Genomic DNA, 22,067 nt, shown 5'->3' with positions numbered 1-22,067 from the left:
AATATTAGTTTCAGAATACTTCATTTTCAAATAGTAAATGTTCTTCTTGGTTTGGTAACATTGTAATCTGCTTTCTTGTATTACACGTACCAAAAAGGAAAAACAAAAAAAAATTGCTGTGGTGTGACAATTCCAATTTGTTCAGTGGACCAGGAAATATTGCTGTCCAGTTCTCAGGCTTTAGGAGATGAGCCTCTACTGCAAATGAGGAAATCAGAGAGCACAGAGTGCTGCTGCTGTTGCTGCTGCTAAATACGTGAAAAATGAGAAAAATGCAGAATAATAGCAATTCACGTGTTTGCTGCATGGCATTTTAAGATTAATTTTACCAGAAAGAAATCTTTCATGTCATTTTAAGATGAATTTTACCAAAAAAACCTTTTGTGGGAGTGAACTTCCAATCCCCTCATGACATTTATGCCTTATTGAGTAATTTGAGACCCATTTGAGAGAGGCAGAAATCTCAAGGGTAGGGAGTTTACAACAACAAACAAGGAGGGAAGTAACACAAAATCAGACAAACCAGAGGGCAGATCAGAGGGATCCATGAAGGTCAGAGGAAAAGTGGAATCCAAATCCAGCTGAATGACCTAACTGAGCATGAAAACTGGACATTATCAGCATCCTGGTTCAACAGGAAACTTCCCTCTGGAGCTAAAACAAAAAGCGTTATTTAATATTTGTCTTACAGTAGAGCTCAGCTAAGATTAGGAAACTATTTTGTTGCTTTTGAGTCCTCAGAGTAGGAGTTGCTTCACATCAGTAATTTTTTTTCTTCCACCATCTTTCAAGGCCACTTCTGGTGCCCTTGAAAGATTAGAACTGACATCACTCTGGGTTTTTTTAGTGTTTTAAGTGTATTTTAACTGTGGCAAAAGCTGTTTGAGCCTCCCAACACCTCTGGGCTCATCCACAGGGTGCATAAAAAGAGCCTGTGCCACTCTGACTTGTTAAACCCTGCAAAGAGCACAAAGGCAGAGCCCTGCCCGTTGCTGCAGCACCCAGGGGTGCAGGCTTTGTGCCGGGATTAGCTCCCACATGCCAGCCCTGCAATCACAATCAGCACTCCAGAGCCTCCCACAGCAGCCACAAAGGTCAGGCTCAGCTGCTCTTCCCAATTATTCCCCAGCCTGGACAAGAGTAAACACTGGGACTCGTGGGCTGGGCTTAATGCTGAAGTGCAAAAGCTGCTCAGCTTCTCTTTAACATCTTTTTGGTTTCATCACTGCCATTTGGAAGATTTTGGGTGATTTTTTAAAAATATATTTTCTCGAGGCTCATTGGGCTTGTTAAACCACCCGGAGTGGGACAAGCAGACCACAAAGGCAGCTGGACCCCGAGCCTGAACTTTTAAACCCAAGAGTTGTGAAATACTAATCCTGGAGTGAGGAAAAATGGATTTGCTCAGGTTTAGAGGGCCAGAATGATCAATCAGCACACAAAGGACTCCTTTCATCACTAATGTGCTTTTGCTGGGAATAATATATGTAAGAAAAATGGAGTTTTTAACCTTTTCTCCAGAGAACCACTGCTTTTCAGAACTACTCGACGGCAGCAATGGGGATGAAGAGGAAATACTTGTCTGTGGAGAAGATTTAGAGCTTAATCCTTTTGATGGCTTGCCTTACTCCTCCCGTTATTATAGACTGATGAAAGAGAGGGAAGAGCTTCCAATATGGAAGGAGAAATGTACTTTCATGGAAAGTTTGCTTCATAATCAAATTGTGATTGTGTCAGGAGATGCTAAGACTGGCAAGAGCTCGCAGGTCAGTACAACAGACTTGGTTGGGGGTTTTTAAATGTTTTTAAATGTATTTAAATGTATTTTTAAATGTATTTAATGAGGTATGAATTGCAGAGTTACTATAACTATTGTGATCCAAGTATTAAGGCCAGAGAGGGAAAGTGAAATAGAGAAAGTGAATAAAGATTAATGAGGTCAAATACACATTTAAAATACATTAAACATTTTAATAACTTTCTTCTAGTACTCAAAAAAATTTCCACTTTGAGTTTTGGTTCTGATTGGTGCTGTATCAGGAAAGAAATACGGGGGGTTTGTCAGACGGTGAAAAAATTTCTCAGGGAGTGAAGGACTGAAATCAGCAGGGCTGCTTCTCAGGGAGAATTAATGGTCTTTCCCTCCCTTCAGCCAGGAGCAAATGTTCTCTGCAACAGCACAAAATTACTTTACAAAACTCATGTTAAAAGACATCACTGAAGCCAAGATCTCAGTTGAGTCTAAGCACACAAATTTCAGCCAGGACTATGAAATTCTGCTCTAACAATATATAACAACCCAGGTCTGTTGTCACAGTGAGCAGACAAGAATTTTCAAGTGTTACCAGCCAAAATATTATTGTTTATGACTGGGATCAGGAGGAAACTTTCTTGCAGGTAAAGCTGTAGGATATTTACTGTTGCAGGGCATTTCATATATCCTAGAGACTTCAATGCTGGACGTTTCTAGAGATCACATATTGAACCAGAGACATCACACTTCTCCCTGAAAATTCCTATGTTCCAATAAAAATGATACACACCCACCTGGGGCCTGGAATAACTTTTGGAGTGCCAAGAATTTACCCCTTGTTATTGACTGTAATTTACACACAAAAAACTTGTGTAATAGTAAACAACTTGCTAAGAAATGTTAGATTTTAAATTGCCCTTTAACAAGGAAATTTGTATTGAACCTTTAATAAGATGTAGCACATTGCTGCTTGGTTTTTAAGCATTTCTAGAAAAGCATATAACTATCCAGAAATAAATTATATGTGGTTGATGCACCTAGTTTAAATGAAGGATTTGAAATTTAATATGTCCATTAAAATAATATTTATAATGCAATTTTAATTTCTCATAACAACAACACATGAATATTTTCTAGTGTTGATGTTATGTAAATATATAAATCAGAGAGCTGCTGTGTAAGTTCCTGCAGCAGTTCAGTTTCAGTTATCTCTGTTTGCAGAGTAATTCATCTGAAATTACAGATATTGGCTGTGACATTTGTCAGCTTGAAATCCTGTTTTTCCTGGGACGTGTTTTCCATGGGTATGGAGCAGCAGGGGCAGGTTTGCTGCTGAGGCAGCTCGGAACTCAACAGCACCGAGCTCGCTGGATCCATCAGCACATTCTCACAGTGACCCTGCTGTCACCTGCTCCCCAGAGGCCACTTCTGCCCCTTCCGCAGTAAATTCCAACTCGCCTGAGTCCAGCGGAACAATTCCCAGATAAACCTTCCAGTCCCTGGTGAGAATTTAAGAGATCCCAGGTGCTGACATTGATAATTCCCGTGCGTGGCGCAGCCGCCGGCGAGCAGCGAGCGCCCAGCTTGACTGAGTTGTTCCATGCGGCTGAAAGAATTCCAATTGCTCGGAATTCCAGTCCCAGCTAAGCACGTCCAGCACTAACCCCTGGTGTCCTGGTGTCCCTGCAGGTCCCGCAGTGGTGTGCTGAGCACTGCCTGGCCATGCGGCCCCGCAGGGCCGTGGTGTGCACGCAGGTGCTCCGCCAGGCCGCCCTGGGGCTGGCCCTGCGTGTGGCCGACCAGATGGACGTCAACCTCGGCCACGAGGTTGGGTATTCCGTGCCTTTGGAGAGCTGCTGCACCGCCGAAACCATCCTGAGGTTGGTGCGGTTGGGGTTTGGAGGCCTTCGGGCCAAGGTGTAGCTGGAGGAGGTGGCGGCTGACAGCGCTGCAGGTCAAAGTTGTAGAGTATTTTAAAATCACTGAATGTACTGAGGTGGAAGGGAGCCACCAGGATCATCCATTCCAGCTCCTGGCCCTGCCCAGACCCCCCAACAACCCCACCCTGGGCATCCCTGGCAGCGCTGTCCCAACGCTCCTGGAGCTCTGGCAGCCTCGGGGCCGTGCCCATTCCCTGGGGAGCCTGGGCAGTGCCCAGCACCCTCTGGGGGAAGAACCTTTCCCTGACATCCAACCTAACCCTCCCTGGCACAACTTCAGGCCATTCCCTCAGTCCTGACCCCCACGGAGCAGAGATCAGTACCCGCCCCCACTTTTTTCCCTCACATGGAAGTTTTAGACTGCAGTAAGCTCTTCCCTCAGTCTCCTCTTCAGAGATTTTGCGATGACTCAATAAGAACTAAAAGGCTTAAAGGAGGCATTCTCTGCTAAATCAAAGTAGAGATTTAAGTGGGCAAGGTTACTGTCCATGCAAAACTTCGTTAAGCACCTCAGTAACCTCTATTTCTTTTCCTCTACTCTTTTTTTTCTATTTTCCAATACAGGAGTGTTCATTACCATAAGAGAACATAGGATAATTTTTCCCAAAGTAAGGTTAAAATTCAAAAGCAATCAAAAAACATGGCTAAAAGAGGGTATACCCAGAAACAAGAGGAAAATAGAATCCAGGGGGATTTTTGGGAGATAAGAAATGCACTTAATGTAGTAAGTACAGGCCGGTGATGGCAGCAACACAGGGATTCAGCTCTTGAGCCTCCCAGAAAGTTATGAGAGTTATTTTCTCTGGGTCCTTAATATGGCAGGCACAAACGATGATATCCAGATCACAAGCTTTTTTCTCAGCTGCTGGTTTCCAGTGCAGAAGAGGATACTCACCACTTCTGAAAATCAATTTCCACCACTCTTCCTCTTGCCTGTCCTTTCTCTTTCCATGGAGAACTCCTTAAGCCTCATCCTGCAGCAGAACTTCCTGCAGCTGCTCCTGTTGTGAGGGAGATGAATCCCTTCCTCTCAGACATCAAAACCTGCTTCAAGAATTGCAAGTCCTGCTGAGCAACACAACAAAAATAATATCCTTTAAAAAACTTCCAGCAGCAGGGATAGAAGTGAGAAGGGCCTTTTGGTGTAAGTTAATTGCTCATCTTGGTTCAGGCTCTGCCTCAAGTGCACCTTCTTTTCCTCCTCTAAAAGGATTAGCTCCTAGCTCAGGAATTGTTTATGGCATGTGATATGCTTAGATAGTTTGGAAGATGAATAGGTTATGATTTTAGGGCAGAAGTATTTCTGCTTTTGCCTGGAGCATCCTTTCCACCACCGTGCCACTGAGTGGCATTGAATCACATCGGGTTTGTAGCTACTTAAGGAAGGATTTAAACGTGACTGAGACTGTGGTATGTCTGCAAAGTACTCTCTGTTCTTATCAAATCTTTCTTGTTGGAACACAAAGAACCAAGCTGCCCCCAAGAAACTGAATTAATTTCTCACAATAATTTCCAAGAGCTTGGTAGAGTTTTGTGCATCTGTGCTGCAGGTACTGCACAGATGAGATGCTCCAGAGGGAAATGATGTCCACGCCCCTGCTGAACCATTATGGTGTCATTGTCTTGGATGATGTGCACGAAAGGACTGTGGCAACAGATGCACTGCTTGGCCTTCTGAAAGATGTCTTGAGAGCGAGAGCAGAGCTGAGGCTGGTGATCCTCACTGCCCCCCACATGTCCAGCACCCTGCAGGATTTCTGTGGCAGCACCCCGGTGATCCAAGTGCAGAGCAGGCACCGCGCTGAGGTCGTGTACTCCTGCAGCATCCACAGGGACCCCTTCCTGTCTGCTCTGAGGCTGCTTTTTGAGATACACCACACCAAAGAGAAGGGGGACATTGTCATCTTCCTGGCATGTGAGCAAGTAAGTTATTAACCTGTTCTCTTTGGGATTTTAATCAGGAAATGTGTGCTTTTATCTGACCGATAAATATTGCCAGGAGCTAAGACAGCAGATGTGCCACCAGCTTTTATCATTTCAGGGTTTTCCTTCAAAGAAGTCATGGCATCCATAACACTATAAAATATCTATATAACATATAAATATTGTGTAGCTAATGTATACATTTTCTATACAGAAAGGCCACCATCCTTCTGTGATGCAAAAAGCAGCACACAGGGGCACAGGCCACAAGGGCAGGGATTTAATACATTGCAACCTATCCTGGCACTGGGCATCCCACACTTGGTGTTATCCCTGTTTTGTGGCAATGGACACAGGTCCAGTCTCCATCAGTGTCCCACTGCACAGGAATGTTTTTACCTTAAACATCCCAACGAGATTTTTCCATTTGGATTCCACTTCCCATCCATTGGTGTGCACAACAGCAAGAGGGAAATGTCACTCCAGAGGTGGGAAAGAAAACCCAGGAATCTCCACGGGCTTGGCCATTCTAAATAGTGGCACCTCTGAATCTCTGCAGACAGCAGTGATTCCCTAAATTCACTGCACCAGCAGGTCCTTTATAGTTGTCAAAGCAATCTGACAATCAAATAAATATTTTTTTTATTATTATTATTATTATCCTGATTGTAATCCCCAATCTTCCACTGTGTGTCATTAAATCTGCTTTAGAACAACAAATTCACCAGGAAATAATGACTTTTCACAAGCAAAGATAATTTACCATAAACTACCCAGGTGATGTTTGCTGCTTTTCACTGTAAAAAGGGGGATGGATATGAAACACTTTTAATAATGTTAATAATCAGTTTTAAACCTCATAGACACAACTTTTACAAACGATGAAGTAATGAATTCTCTGTGTTAGTTCCCTTATTTACAAGAGGTAATGTCAGAGTAAAACACACACCCTTTCCATATCAAAGGATTGGGAAGAAAGTTTTATTTCTGCTTAAAAGGGTTTTTTTGACAGGCAGATTACCCTCAAAACTAAAATAAGAATTTCTTCTTTGCTGAGAAGAGATCACTCATTTTTCTCCCTCACAATGAACAGAAGACTCATTATGAACCAGAACATCCCATGAATTCTTGTTTAACTGTGATTTAAAGTTTCATATTGGTAATGGTTCACTGTTCCCAAGTACTCAACTGTCTTTAAAACTAAACAAAAATATGAATTAACCAAGAACATCAGGATTTATGAGCTGCCCTGCTGCCAGCCTTGCTATTACATGTCATTCTTGTATCTTTATAACAATTTTTATAGAGCACTTTCAACCTCTAACTACTGTAAATGTGGTGCCACTCTCAAAGAGAAACTCAGTCTGGCTTTTCAATTTTGCAAAACATTTGCTAATAAAAATGCTTTTAAAAAAATTCCCTTTCAGACTGAGCAAGCCCATGAATTATTTTTGTGTGCCTTTCAAAAAATCTTGCAGAACATAAATTATTTCTTATTAAAAACCCCCTCAATAACAAAACCCTAAACCAACAACAAAAACTTTTGCAATTCATATCCAACCCCTGGATTTGTGAACTATTTTAAGGTGATGTCCCATCAACACAAGTTAAGGACATTTTATTGACTTTATTAAATCTTTATAGAGTTTATTAATCATGAGGGGAAAAAAATTCAAACCTTTACAATACTTATATCTTCTTAAATATAATAATTAAGGGAAAGTAGGCAGGTTTCTAAGTATTTTGATCATTTGAGGTGTTGTAATTGGACTAAGAATATAATTATTTCATGAGGAAAAATGTATTTCTCTTGATTACAGGAAATTGAAAAAGCTTATCAGATGATCAGACAGGAACAGTCCAATTTAAACCCTGACCTTGGAGAACTCATCCCCATCCCTTTATACCCCACAAAACAAGACCTGACTCCCAAACCAACTCAAGACAAACAGAAATGCTGCAAAAAATACAGGAGGAAAGTGCTACTCACCACCAGCTTTGGAGAATCTTTGATCTGGACTAAAAACATGACCTTTGTCATTGATGTTGGTGTGGAGAGAAGAAAGGTCAGTGAAGGGAACCAGAAGCACTTTGCCAAAAATAAACTCTGCATGAGGGCCTTTGCAGGGCAGGGGAAAGGGAATTGTGCAGCTCAGATTAATGCAAATAGCTTCTGGAGGATCACATGTTTTTCTCTTCTTTCACAGCACAGGTTCTATGAGATTTTTAACAAGCAAATTAATAGACCTTAAATCATTTTCATGGACATCTCATGTGAAAACCCAGCAAGAAATCACAATTACTTCTCAACTTTAATCAGAAAGCAATTTTTGAAGTTTCAAAAGCCAGGTGAACGCTCCCAGCTGAAACTGCCACTCAGTTGGGCACCAAACCAATGACAATTCATTTGCAAAATACCTCTCACCTGAGTTCTGGCCTTTCAGCCATAACTCTCTTTTCAGTATCTTACAGATACAGCAAAATACAATCAGTTCTTGGGCACCTATTGGCAGATCTCCTGGTTTAGTAGATTAATCTCATCCCTTATTTAATGACTCAGTAATTGCTCACAGGGGGAATCTCTATTTTTTTAAAGCTGCCTGTGCTCCTCCTGGACATGTGCTCCCATCCAAGTACCTCCAAATGCTGCAATTTATCTAATTAATACTTGATCTTCCACAATTCATTCTAAGTTTGGCCTCAGTTCTTGTTTTCCTCTCTGGGAAGGATTAGTGCAGCTGCAAAAAAAAAGAAATCTCTCATTTCTTTTATTTCTACAAAAGTGATGTTCTAGGGAATGAGTAACTGTGTAGGAACATGGACTAGAGAGCTGCACTACTACAGGCTTTGTAACTGTCCTACTTAAAGTAAATATTCCAGTAACAGGCAAAAGAAACAACATAATACAGTTCCTTTCAATAAAACAAGGTGGAATAACCAAAATTGTACTTAGGTGTTCCTAAAATTTTGGAGCAGGGATCATTAATCTTTGATTGGCCTTGCAAGTAGTTCAGGGAAAAGCTTATGAACTACCAGTACCTTTCATTTTCATTGCAAAAATCTGTCATTTTAAATGGTTTTAAACTGGCAATTATAAACTAACTCAGTCTCAAGGCAAGCTAAAAAAAAGTCACACTTTTGTGTGCAAGGACAAAGAGCCTAAAAGCAGTTTTCAATTAGACCATGCTTATTTCTTAAACTTATTCCTACAACTGCAGTTTTCTTGGATGGCAGAAGTGAATTTCATTTCCATGGTAACCTGAAGCCCAAAGTGAAATTCAATGAATTAAAAATTTTGTTAATTTAAAATACAAAGCAATGGGAACAAAACAGATCCAACAGTCCTGATATCTATCAAATCACCTCTATCAGTGATGTAATTTTTACCTTTAATTCAATTATTTTGTTTAGTCCTGTGATTATTCCTCCCTCACCAGTTCAAATTCTCATTCAGTCTTTGTGGCTCAAAGGCAGCTGAGCACAGAGGGAAGAGGCAAAGTTTTGTGCAGACCAAAATCCCACCTGAGTGTTGCAGCTGGGATATATCAGCAATTTACCTGCAGAAAAAGAAATTTGTTCCCTGCACTGAAGGATATTTTATCTTTTTTGATGAAAACCCTGCTTAAAGCAGACAGAGTTGACTCAAAAGACAGGAGTGGAAAGCTGCCTTATCCAGGCAGTTTTATGTCTTGCTGGACACTACAGGCTTGTGGCCAGAGCAGTGAGTGAATCAGCTCCTCAGCTTAATCAAAATAAAGCATAATTAAGAAAAATATAAAACATGGCATCATATATCTCTAATACAGCCTTTGCCCCCCGTTCCAGATTGCCAGGTTTCAGTATTAAGACAAAAATCTGGAGTTGGGGAACAAAATGCTATCAGAAACTGTTGATATTCTGTCACTGGAAGAAAGAAATAATATTTTTTGATGGGTTTTTTGATGAGATCATTTTCTGCTTTAGTAAGGTACATTTCTCCAGGAAAAAAAAGACATTTATCTTAGAGCACACTTAGCGTGACTGCAAAACATCTGTCAGTTTGTCAGGGTGCTGAGTGCTCTCCTGTCCAAGCTGCTGAAACAAAAAGAAATGAAAACTGTTACTGCCCTTTCTGTAAAATGACTAGAGAGAAATTCAGTGCAGACCATTCATATTTTTGCAGCCCTTGTGTACTTATCTGATGCTTGGTGTCTCTTTCATTTAAAGGTGTACAATCCTAGAATCAGAGCAGACTCTGTTCTAACCCAGCCTATCAGCCAAAGTCAAGCAGAGATGCATAAACAAATTCTGGGCATGTCTCCATCAGGTAGAAATATTAGCTCAAAATTTAAATCCATTAGCTCAAATTATTAATATAACCAACGTGGCAACACGCGGAGGAAGCATTTTAAAAAAGGTAATTTTCCTGAATTCTCTTTCAGGGAAAATCTTCTGCTTGTATCCTGAAGAATTTACTTATAAGGAAATGAAGCCACAAGTTCCAGCCAAAGTTCAGGAATCCAACCTCACCAGCATGGTCCTGTTCCTGAAGAGGATGGACATAGCAGGCTTTGCACACTGTGACTTCATCAGCAGCCCAGGTGAGGGGATGCACAAATTTGCCATATGTTTATTATTATTTTAGAAATTATTTACGGGTTAATTTTGCCCTGTTGCTCACAGGACCGTTTTTTATTTAAGGCCTTGTGATAATATCACCCTGCTTTTACCACTTACCTGCTACAGCAGTTCTCAGCTCAATAGCACTTAGAAAAAAGACCATAAAGTATCTGAATGGAATTGGAATGTTAAAAAAAGAAAAGTCAATATTCCAAATATCTTCTCATCTAGGTTCCATATTATTTTCCTGCAACCCACAAAGAAAATCTGTTCCCCATTGTACGAGGCATTGTACAGATATCCAACAGAATATATTCCTTTAATCAAAAGTTTACAACCCAAATAAACCACTGTTGTTACCTAGGGGACGTGTGTGGAGGAAATGAGCTTCCTCCTTATCCTCCAGCATCTCCCACCTCAAATTTACAATGGGCTGCCCCCTAAGGACAATATTCCTTATAAAACAAACCCAAATACACTTTCAATACTAAGCAGGGAAGACACTGAATTCTGAGGTAAGGGTCTGAAGGAAGTTGCCTGGTTTTTCCCCCTGACTTCGTAATTTAGGGTTTTTTCTGTAGAAGGATATTTTCCTCTGTTCTGGCTTATCACAAAACCCAAGTGCCACTGCAAGTTCTGCTGTTGCTTTGAAACTCATTAAAGTGAGGGGAAATAGTCCTGGTTTCATTGGTTTGGGGATTGCTGGCTTCATTCTGATAATTTTCCAGTGCAAACAAGAAAAACTTTTGTATTGTCCTGCCTTTCCTCGTGCACATACACAAAATTGGAATGAACACTTCTATGTGCTGTGCACTGTAATTAATCAGTAATAAAGTGTTAATCCCCACTGTTGGATGTTGCAATAGATAGTTAACTGGAATTTTTAAGAAGAATTTATTCTACTTTTTCCTTCATCTGCTTGTTTAGTAGAAACATGCCTAGAAGAAATCAGAAAAAACATGGTCAGTCTGATGGTAATTCAAAACCAATGAGAACTGGAGTCTTTTGGCCTTGAGAGTGTCACCTCCTGTGCTTAATCCACAAAAACTGCATGGAAAATGCTTAGGGAATACAGTTTGCTTCCACTCAAATTTAAATGTATTTTACTATTTAAAAAAAATCTACTTAAACATATTTGTGTTTTTCCTGGATATGAAGAAAGTTGTTCTTGAACTGTAGAAGGAATTAGTAAAATTTTATTAGGGAAAGCATTTGGCATTTTTGGATTTAAAGGTGCAATGGGGAGAGAGCATGAAATGCTAGAGGAACTTAAGGGTTTCACAGATGTAGGAGTTCTAAGTTTTGGCTGTATTTTTGGATAATGCAGCTGAAGAAAAGCATTGTTCTGATGTGTCAAAAATACATTTGATAAATGTATGGGCTTTACTTGGATGGACATTAAATATGACAAAGTTTTTTGCTAACTACATCAAGAGTGCCCCATCCAGGTATTGAACAGTTTTAGGAACTACTGAACAGTGTGAGGAATGCTGGACAAACTGCCTGAATGAGGGAAAACTCCCACAAACACTGCAGGAGTCCTCTGAAAGCAGAGGAGAAAGTCTGCACAATTTCCTTGTCTCCTTCCTGTCCTACACAATTAAACATTTGAGAGAGAGCTTTAATGATCCAGCACAGCTCTTCTTTTACCCAGGATACATCACACACTGGCTTGCTTTCCACTTTGGAGCAGGCAGAGAACTTTTTTTCCTAGTAGCACTTTTAGATTGATCCCTACACGATCCTCCAGAGATGAGTGTAAAGCTCCCACAGTCAGAACAACAGAGTTTGAAGTGCCTGCTGTGAACTTGTCTGAAAGAAACTGGAATACTGAGGGCAGGCATTTGGCAGGGGAGTCAGTTCTTGTCTTAGACCAACTTACAAAAACATGTCAGGCTTTCAAGCACATGAGCCCAAGAATGGTTTGGTCGGGGAGGGACCCTAAAGATCCTCCAGTTTCAAGCCCCTGCCATGGGTTTGAGTATTCCATGGCTCTTCACCTCCTTGGAGCTGAGGTCCCTTTCAGTAAAGGGAGTAAAGACGTTGCAGCACCTCTCATGTGCCACGGGCTTTCCTCTGTCCTACAAACATTCTCACCTTGTCTTTGCAGTTGAAACAGAGAGAGGCTTGGAGGCCTTAGGTTTGAGCTTTTGTATTTTACAAATGCTGCACTGCCTAGTGAGTAACTCTGAAGTTTCCTGTTAACTACTGTTCTCTCACGCTGGTCAGACATAACAAACCCTCTCTAGGTTTGCTCTCCAAGGACACCAGGCCCCAAAATGTGTAAACTAAAGCCTAGAGAAGGGGGGGGGGGGGGGGGGGGGGAGCAAACTGGGGGTGATTACATCATTAACTGAAGTTATAATTGGAGAATTAACCCTGATATGCAAATGAGCCAAACCTATAAAGGTGTGGAGAACCTGTGACCCAGTACAAATACCTACCTTTTATTCTCTTATTTTTGTCTAGCCTCTGCTTTTAGGTGGTCACCTCAAGGCATAAATTTTAGGTGAATTTCTCCTAAACAAAATAAAGTTTCCACTGAGATGGCAGAGTAAGGTACAGGCATGAACTGGTGAGCAAACAAATCAGAAGGACGCTGAAATTCAGAGCAAGAAGTATTTCACAATCTGTTTCCTGCACATAGAGAACATACAGCAGATAAGAAACAAAAATTACATCAGTAAAACATTTTATTTCTGCTCAGCAACAATGTGCACAAGGGATTTTTCTTTTTTCCACTGCTCTTTGAGGAGAAATAAAAGCCTGGATTAACTCTGACTCATTACTGCATTATGAAAGCAACAAACATGTCAGGCTTACAGCTGCTGCATTTAATTCATGCCATAATCGAGAGGAGCAAATGCAGCAGAGCTTGTTCCCCTTTCTGGAATTCATGAGCCAGAGGAAAATGAATCTGGCACTGCAGCTCCGAAGTGCATTAGTGGGATTCCAGTGCCACTACAACAGGGATGTGTTTACATTTTCATCAGTTAATCAGATTGATCTTTGCTGGGGTTGATAATGGACAAAAGAATTCCAGTCCCATAGATTGCAGCAGCACCGAGTACTTTTGTAAATTGCTGGAAAATCCTTACCTAAACTAAGCAAATCATTATAAAGATGAAGCCATGTAAAATTCCTGTGGGGAGTCAAGGTGAAAGCACTTACAGATTCTGCATTCATTCCCAATTTCCCTAAATAATTTTCAGGTTAAAGGATGTGTCAGTGGTCATGGATGCCATGACATTTGAGAGCTATGCTTTTACAACCCCCTGGAGAATATATTTCTAGAACATCCAGAATAACAAGAGTTGTATAAATTTATATCATTTCAAATGGTTTCAGAAGAATAAATTGGTGGCATATTTTCACTGGGGACTGTCAAAGACAGAAACTCAATGCACCATGTAAGGTCTGCTCAACAGAGACCATTCAGGGCAGATTTATTACCTTAAATTTACTCGTTAATTCTTTGATGTTTTAAATTCTGGCTTTCATCAATGAAATGATGTGTGCAGACATTATTCAGTCTATTTTGTCAGGACAAGGCAGGTCAGGCCCTGTCCTGGCTGTCCCTGCTGGCAGAAAAGCCCAGCAGGGACCATCACCAGCCAGACTGAAGGAGTGATGAAGCAGCATGGGGGGAATGGAAAGACTGCAAAGTACAAGTTTGGGAAAGTAATTCTTAATGATCAACTATCATTGCAAAATAATAGTTACAGAACTGGTGGCTTCAGAGCAAAACAGACACATAAAAAACCCTGACTCAGAAGTTACAGGGGGAAAAAGAGAATCAGGAGGAAAGCTGACTCTTCTGTGCTTGCAGAAGAAAAACCTGTGCATAATATGAGGAAAACTTGGCATAGACTCCTCTGTCTCTTCAGTGTGCTATCCAAGGAGCAATGCTGGAAATCAGGAACAGCAAACACCACTCCCCAGGACTGTTCTCCCTGCAGTAATTACTTTGGCAGCTCTCTGTGCTGTTCAGCCCAACAGAACCTGCAAAACCTGTGGTGTGCCAGGCAGAGAATCAGCTCTTTAAAGACAATATCCCTTCACCAGACATCCATGGCAGCTCTAACTTTTTAAGTTATTCCCATGGAAGGAAAAAATCTATCAAAAAAGGTGGTTTATATACTCAGCATTTGCAGAGTAGGAGACCAGAACACAGGAGCTGTGGATGCCCCAAAGAAGCACAGGAGAGCAGTTAAATGGACTATTAAAAATCATCAAATTTAAGTTTCATTCCTATCTCTAATATCCACTCATTACAGAAATTTGACCAAATCCCTAAATAACTCGCTTCCTAATGCAACAAGAATAATACTTTAGAATTTATTTGATCACACCTTGAGCATTTCACTTTCAGCCATGTGGGATGTGGTACCAAAGACTGCAGGTATACCTCCCTTTAGAGACAGAACTTACTCTGTTCACATCAAAGTTACAAAAAGTATGAAACCAAGAATATAATTTTAAGTAGCTTGGAAGTCTCAGATAAACGATTCCAGTGCTAACAGTAACATTTAGTTATATATTTGCTTTACTAAGGCTAAAAAGGATCAAAAGCAGGATCTGTATTTACATAAAACTGGTCTGTTTTCCTGAAAAGAGTCCAGAGCAACCCAGTCTTGAGCAGCCAAAGAACACAGACCAGGGAAAGAAAACAGCAGATTAGGAAATACCTTCTAAAATTCCAGGGATGTGACAGTTTCTTGTTGAAAGCACAGGTTACCTCTTGAGAGGTTTTTTTAGCTTTGCTCTTCTGAAAGCAGCAGTGGAGTCACAAATCCTCATGGTTCACACCTCAAGGCAGCAGTGGCTGGTGCTGGCAAGAAGCCCTACAAAGCCCTACTCTGATTTTTTATTTTTTCCTTTTTTACTCTTCCTTCACCTGCTCTAATCCACCTTTACTGTCTTGTCCTTTCTAGAGCAATAAAACTCCAGGAGTCATTTTTTTCTATTTTTTTCCAGAACACTCATAGCAAGACAGGGAAGTAATTTGTGCTTATAAATCTCAAGACGACTAACTCTAGGGCATAAAAATGCAAATTACTGATGCTATCAGGGGGTTGAAATTGGCTGCCATATAACCATATATTTCGTGAGCTCTAGCACAAACTACTTTGTTGACTTCTGGAAATTAGCTTTCCATGATTTCCTAGTAATTACTACACATCTGAATGACCCTTTTACTCTCCCTGTATTTTCAATCACTGATTTTTATTTCCTGTCACTGCCTCGTATTCATCATCAGCTGCTACTTCTCATTTCTTTAAAATTCTTAAGTATTTTTTTCTCAGATGCTTTAGCTTTTGCAAGGGCTCATTGTTTATGCCATTAAACCTCACATATCTGATAATAAATGTTCTCTCTAGATAGAATTGTACAGGCAGAGGCAAGAACTCTGAGACTGAAATGAAGCAGGTCCACAGTTTTAACAGGAATTTACAGGCTCCTGAGAGAATTTGTCTGAAAACTGGGTGTTTTAAACTTAACTGAAGTCACATTAGCAGATTCACATGCTGGAGAAGTTCTGGAGAAGTTCATGTAAGGGGAATTAATAAACTATTTTTTCCCTTCAGACATGAGTAACAGAACGAGGTTAAAAACAACAGGTGCTTGTTTGCTTCCCATCTCACTTTTTCCTTGATTATAAGTAGTTAATTACAGAGAGCTGGCAATCAACAGTCCACTGCCAATGAAGTTAAAACCCCATCTCAAGATTTTCTTGCAAAAAGTGTGGGGAATGTGTGGCTAAATGCGACCTAGCAGCTAATTACAGCCTTGCTTTGCTTTTAATCTTGGTGATGCCAGACACATTCCCACTCTTAATGAATGCAAGAAATTATTTCTACTCATCTACTAATGAAGATCCAAGTGCAAATACACCCCCTGCCTGTGTGGGCAGCTGTGGTTGTGGTCTGGTTATTTTATTCAGGGATTTTTTTGACATTAAAATGCAGACTGACAGCAGCCCACAGAAGCTGACAAATGGCCAGCGCAGCTTCTCAGGGCTGGGGACCAGGCCAAGTCCTGCTGCAATGGAATTTCTGCCACCAGCTTCAAGGGGACTGGAATTTAACTTGTTATCCATAGAACTGAGAAAATAGCAACCAGTTCCTTAGAATGGAGTAAGGAGAAAGTTGCTGCAGTGGTTGGAGAGCAGTTGTGAATATAAATGAACTGGCACCTATAAAAGTTATTGAGCATTCAATACAACCTGGAATAGAAATTTGCCTTTGAAAAGAGCTGGGAGGAAAGAACTTTAAAGAACCTTCACACTTCAAGGGTTCCCAAATTTCCACCTCTGTCTTTCATGCTCTGGCAACAATTTTTTGGAGTGTAGACCTGACAACTTCAAGTTCAGGTTCCCTCTCCGCAGCCCCAGAACTGGAGCCACATATGCTTGTTTGACCTACTTTGATCACCATCAGATTTCCTACAGACCTGCTCAAGTTCTAATTTTAAGTGTTGATTTGCTTAATCCTGTCCTCTCAGGACATTTTCCTATATTCCCTCATTATTTTTGCTGCCTCACTGTTCTCACTTCTACCCATGGAGGCTGTAAGGAAGTTATAACCCACACTAAGAGAAAACTTAGTTTTCATTGAAACTAGAACATTGAGTTTTGTGGAGTGAGAAAGTACAGCCAATTGCTAGGGAGATACTTTCTTTTACTACAATCCCATTTTTCTTCTGGTATCATGAGAACCTATGTAAAAAAAGTATAATAATTAAAAAGGCAACCAAGAGATCTCCAAATACCTGCAAGAATAAGTTACAGCTTCTGTAAATGCTTCTCTGGTTAAAAAAGATCTTTCCTAGAGCTGTCCTGTATCTCAGCACCCCTCAAATGTGACCACCCCTCTTAAAAAAGAACGAACACAAAACAACCCACCTGAAAACTGCCAAAAATGGAAGCAGTTTTGACATAGTCTAGGGGCAAATACAGAATTCAGGATTGTGTCTGGGCTTTTGACAAAAATTGTTCTGACATAAAAAGCAACAACAAAGAGATGTGCAGCTCTATGATTGTTACCTTGTATTTTCTTCCTCCAGAATTTTCTCAGCCTTCCATTCATCCATTACTTTTTGTTCTTACTCACTGTCAAATAAAAGAAGTTGATTCCTCTCATTTCCCCACAGGAAATACACAACTGAAATATTATAATGACAATTCAGACATTCATTTCTGTGTAGCCACTCTCAAGAACCAGAATTCTCTTCCCTTTTCCTTAGCTCCTGAAAGCCTGATGCAGGCTTTGGAAGATCTGGATTATCTGGCAGCGCTGGATAACGACGGAAACCTCTCTGAATTTGGGATTATTATGTCAGAATTCCCCCTGGATCCACAGCTGTCCAAGGCACTGCTGGCTTCGTGTGAATTTGAGTGTGTGGATGAGATGCTCACCATTGCAGCCATGGTAACAGGTACTCCCGGGTCAGCCCTCAGCACAGGCCTTGTGCCACCTGCCCAATCCAAACTCTTTCCAAATCTATCCACAAAAGCAACCCAAAAGCAAATTTTTGTTATTCTCATCCTGCTTATTTCAAGTAAATTAATGTCTGGCTGTTCAAGTCTTGACTGTAAGGATACAATCAAACCTAAGTAAGGAATTCCCACAGAGCATTCCATTTCCAGCCTTCAGCTGCCCACAGGCTTCCTCCCTTTTGTCAGAAACATCCCTTCAAAATGAAACATTCTTATATTGATCTACATTTGTTACAGATTGGTGCAGCAAATTAGGGGAAGTTCTAATTATAAAACAACATTGAACTGTTGACCTAGAAAGAGTTTCTTTGTGATCTTGTCTCTCTACTTCAAATATTTTATAAAACTAACATAACCTTGGAGCCTTAGGCAGCAAACACATGAACCACAGGATATCAAGAGGCTTTAGTTGATCTCCTTGCAGGACAACTTTTTATGCCCAAACTGGGTTGATTTTTAACTTGTGATAATTTTTTAAAGTACATATAACAAATGTAAATGATTGAGCATAGGCACAATTCAATTTTAGAAAAGGTCAACCATCTCAAAAGACACAAAAGTAAAATGTACTGGAAAGCACAAATTTCAACACAGAGGGGCAAATTAAGGCATTAAATCAATAAATTTAGTGTTTTTCTATAAAAGACATATTTTGTTTGGATTCTGGACAGATTGGTTTGTGCCATCATGCAGCATTTTTGGTATCAGCCTGGGAGAAAGCTGCTCACCTGCTTTTGTGTTTGCAGCACACATTAACTAAACAAGACTGAAAGGACACTCACATAAATAAACCCTTAGTGAATGCAGCAGGTTCAGTTCTTCAGCACCAATCCAACACTGGGGATTAAAGGCAACTGAGGAAGGAAAAACCCAGAAATACCCGTGGGGTTTTGTGCATGCACCTCTGTGTCTTCACCAAAACCAAACTGACTTGGTTTTCTCCTCAGCTCCCAACTGCTTCGTGCACGCCCCTCCTGGCACAGAGGAGATCGCTCTGAGCTGCTGGCGCCGCTTCTCCCACCCTGCAGGAGATCACTTCACCCTCATCAACGTCTTCAACGCCTTCAAGGCAGCCACTGCCAACCCCACAGACCCAGGCAAGTGTGCCCGAGAAAATGAAGCCCACTGGGACCAAAACCAAAAAAAACAAACCCAAAGATCTGATGATTCTTTCTAGAATTGCTGATGTGCAGGGAGAAACCTATGGGAGCTGCTATTGCTGATGAATATTCATTAATTAATTAATTAAAAACTACCTAAGAGAGCATCCTTTACCCAACAGGGATCTATAACCACTATTCCAATTGTCCTTTGACGTGATGCTGTGCAAAACCAGAATGATGGTTCTTCCTGTAGAAGCACAAAATCCAAGCTTAGGATGAATAAAAGCTGTTGAGGAGGGCCTCAATTCCCCCAACAGCCCAACAATTCTGGTGGGGTTTTGATAGCTGTGAACTGAAAGGAAAATTTAAGGGAAAAGTGGAAAGTAGCAAAGTCTGCATTTACAGGAGGCCAAATAAAAGGCAGGAGACTGCAGAGCAGCAGAAGGTCTTCACTGCATTTTCTTGTGCTCAAACATCCTGCTCTGCTTCATTTAGCCCGAGACAGCAGAGGGATACATGTGCACATACTGAGTAAAAACTTGAGACAGGGAAGCAGGATTGCTTCCTTCCTGTTCAGTCATGTGGAATGCTGAAGGGAGCTCCAGAACCAGTCCTTTACTCAAATGCAGGATCAGCACCAGCACCACAGATGTGATTTCAGCTCCATATCCTGGCCTGAATCCTTAAGGCCTGAAAAATAGAATCACTACTCATTCTCTGGGAAGCTTTACTTAGAGCAAAGAAGGGATTTGATTCAGAAAGAAATAGCTGCAGTTCTATAAAACTAAGTGAGGATATCAAGTATTGCCCACTTACTTTGCAAGCTGAGCCTAAGCTGTCTGTATGGCTCATTACCAGAATTTTGGGCATCATCTGCAGCAGTGCAAAAGCATTTCACAGAGCAGCATCTCTGTGGATTGCACCCATTGGTAAGATTCTGCTTTAAGTCAAAACACTGGGCTTTTTTCCTCCACAGACTTCAGCAATGAGAAATGGTGCCGTGATTATTTCCTGAGCTGTTCTGCTCTGAGCATGGCAGAGATGATCAGAGCCGAGCTGGTGGAGATTATGAAGCGCATTGAACTTCCCATTTCAGAACCAGATTTTGGATCAGAAGAAAATCTACTAAGCATAAAGAAAGCTCTTTTATCTGGTTACTTCATGCATGTAAGGAAAAACACTGTGGTTTCATCTTCCTGCACTGTTAAATTATGTAGAATGCTTTCAGAAAACTTAAGTTCATTAGTGAAATCTCTTGATCACCAGAAAGGATAAAAGCCATTTTTTTTCCCAGTGTATCAAACACTTCTGCCCATTCCAGCCTTTTCTCTGGGGTTCATCTCTCACTGCACACAGTTCACACACTCCACACAGCAATAAGAAAACTGCCAATATGCCTTTCACTCAAAGAACTCTTTTGCCTCAAAAAACTCTTGAACTTGAAATATTCCTTTAGGAATTATTCCCCTTTTGAAGCTGTTTCTGTGAAAATTGCCTGGAAATAGAGAAATGACTTGGATATATTTAGGTGTATGTAATACACAGCTTGTTCATCTCAGGAAGGCACCCTCTGATTGTAAATATAAACCAGATTGATTTATTCCCACCTGAGTCCCCAGGCTTTCCTTCACATCCCTGTGCTCCACCCCAACACAAAAATGACCCCTCCCAACTGCACCTTTCATGTGCTGACACATTGTATTTAAAAGTCTATGACAAGTATATATGCTAAAGAAAATATGTTTGTATGTTTTCACACAGACCCTTCAAAGCCAAAGTCAGATACTTTTGTACTTATTTGTTGCAGCTTCCTTTCAAACACACAGATCAACGTTTTCTTTAAGTCTCATTTCATGGTATCCAGTCCCAAGTTTTCCCACACAAATTTGAGGAGTTTAGCCTCTCCAGTTAAAAGTAGCTGAAGGGAAGTTTAATTTCTGATTTTAATCTACTAGGCACTGATCAATTAAATAATGGACAACTCTCCCAATTTTTTTTTTTAGATGGCTCGTGATGTGGATGGCTCAGGGAACTACTTAATGCTAACACACAAACAAGTGGCCCAGCTCCATCCCTTCTCATCCTATTACAACACCAGGAGGATTCCAGAGTGGGTTTTATTCCACGAGTTCAGCATCTCAGAAGGCAATTCCATCAGAGTCATCTCTGAGATCTCCCCCCATCTGTAAGTGAACTGTGATGAAGCTGCTCCTTCACTCCTAAATCCACCACAAAATCCTCACTTTAGGGGGATAAGAAAATAAAAAAGGGAAAATCCGTGATCTCAGGCCCTCACTATTCTATTTGCCACTGTAACTGTAATCAATTGAAAACCACCACATTATTAGCTGCAAAAGTTTCTTACAAAGTAAAATACAGAGAAAATAAAATTCAGAGTTACCAGAGCAGTGTACTCACACATTAATCGAGCTGGGAAGGTCTTTGTTCCCTGAAAACCGATTTTCCAGCAAATCGTTTTCTTAACATATTTTCTGTACCCAGCCAGCTGAATCGTGGACTGTTTATGGATTCAGAGAGAGACCAGAGCCTTCCTTTTGCAAAAATCTTTTTACACGAAGAATATGCATTTCACTCTCCCATCTTTTCTATTTCCCATGTTTATAGGAGAGCTTTTTTCATAATGCTATTGAGCCACTCTGTTCTAAAGCAGGGAAATTGCTATTTCATGCAATCTGCAGCACTGGGAACTGCACTGCACCTCAAGTGCAGGCTGAGGATATTCAGTGCAAGTCTACTGAAAGCATCTTGGAGAGACTCTTGGATTCTTGCAGAGTTTTGGGTTGAAATATCAACTTTGTAGCTTCTTTTATATATGCCTGGAAATAATGATTCAAATATTTCAAAATTCAGTTTAAAAATTAATAATGTTTTGTTTAATTTCCTCCCCAGATTTGCAGAGCTGGTACCTCAGTATTATTTCAGCAATCTTCCTCCAAGTGAAAGCAAGGAAATCCTGCAGGAAGTCATCAATCACTTGGTACCTGTTTCAGCGACAAAGGAGGAACAGAAAACTGACAATAACAGCAAAGAAAATGAGGAATTTCCCCAAACTCCTACTGAGCAGAGATGTGTTATTCAGTGATTTTAGACTGAACTATCACATAGTGGACAACAATAAATAAAAGCAATATATCCAAAGTACATCCCCACCTTAACCCATGAAATTATTTCAAACTTTTGACAGGAATGTATTTAACAGCAGAAACAAAAAGAAAAAGCACTTTTCTCAA

General features: G+C 40.6%; 1 protein-coding gene across 1 annotated transcript; it reads left to right on the top strand.

Moving 5' to 3' along the window:
* Positions 1-1,496: 1,496 nt before the first annotated feature.
* On the top strand, positions 1,497-21,919 carry DHX32 (DEAH-box helicase 32 (putative); the record flags this gene model as incomplete). Its single annotated transcript, XM_082285870.1, has 11 exons — positions 1,497-1,766; positions 3,443-3,633; positions 5,244-5,616; positions 7,437-7,682; positions 9,823-9,922; positions 10,038-10,196; positions 17,461-17,652; positions 18,661-18,816; positions 19,793-19,983; positions 20,820-21,001; positions 21,727-21,919. 11 exons carry the CDS (start codon positions 1,497-1,499, stop codon positions 21,917-21,919), a joined length of 2,253 nt encoding a protein of 750 aa, XP_082141996.1.
* Positions 21,920-22,067: the final 148 nt, after the last annotated feature.

The sequence above is a fragment of the Coloeus monedula genome, assembly GCF_965178545.1.
Source record: "Coloeus monedula genome assembly, chromosome: 8".
Lineage (NCBI taxonomy): Eukaryota > Metazoa > Chordata > Aves > Passeriformes > Corvidae > Coloeus > Coloeus monedula.
Note: the sequence above shows the minus strand (reverse complement) of the source record. Positions and strands in the feature narration are given on the sequence as shown.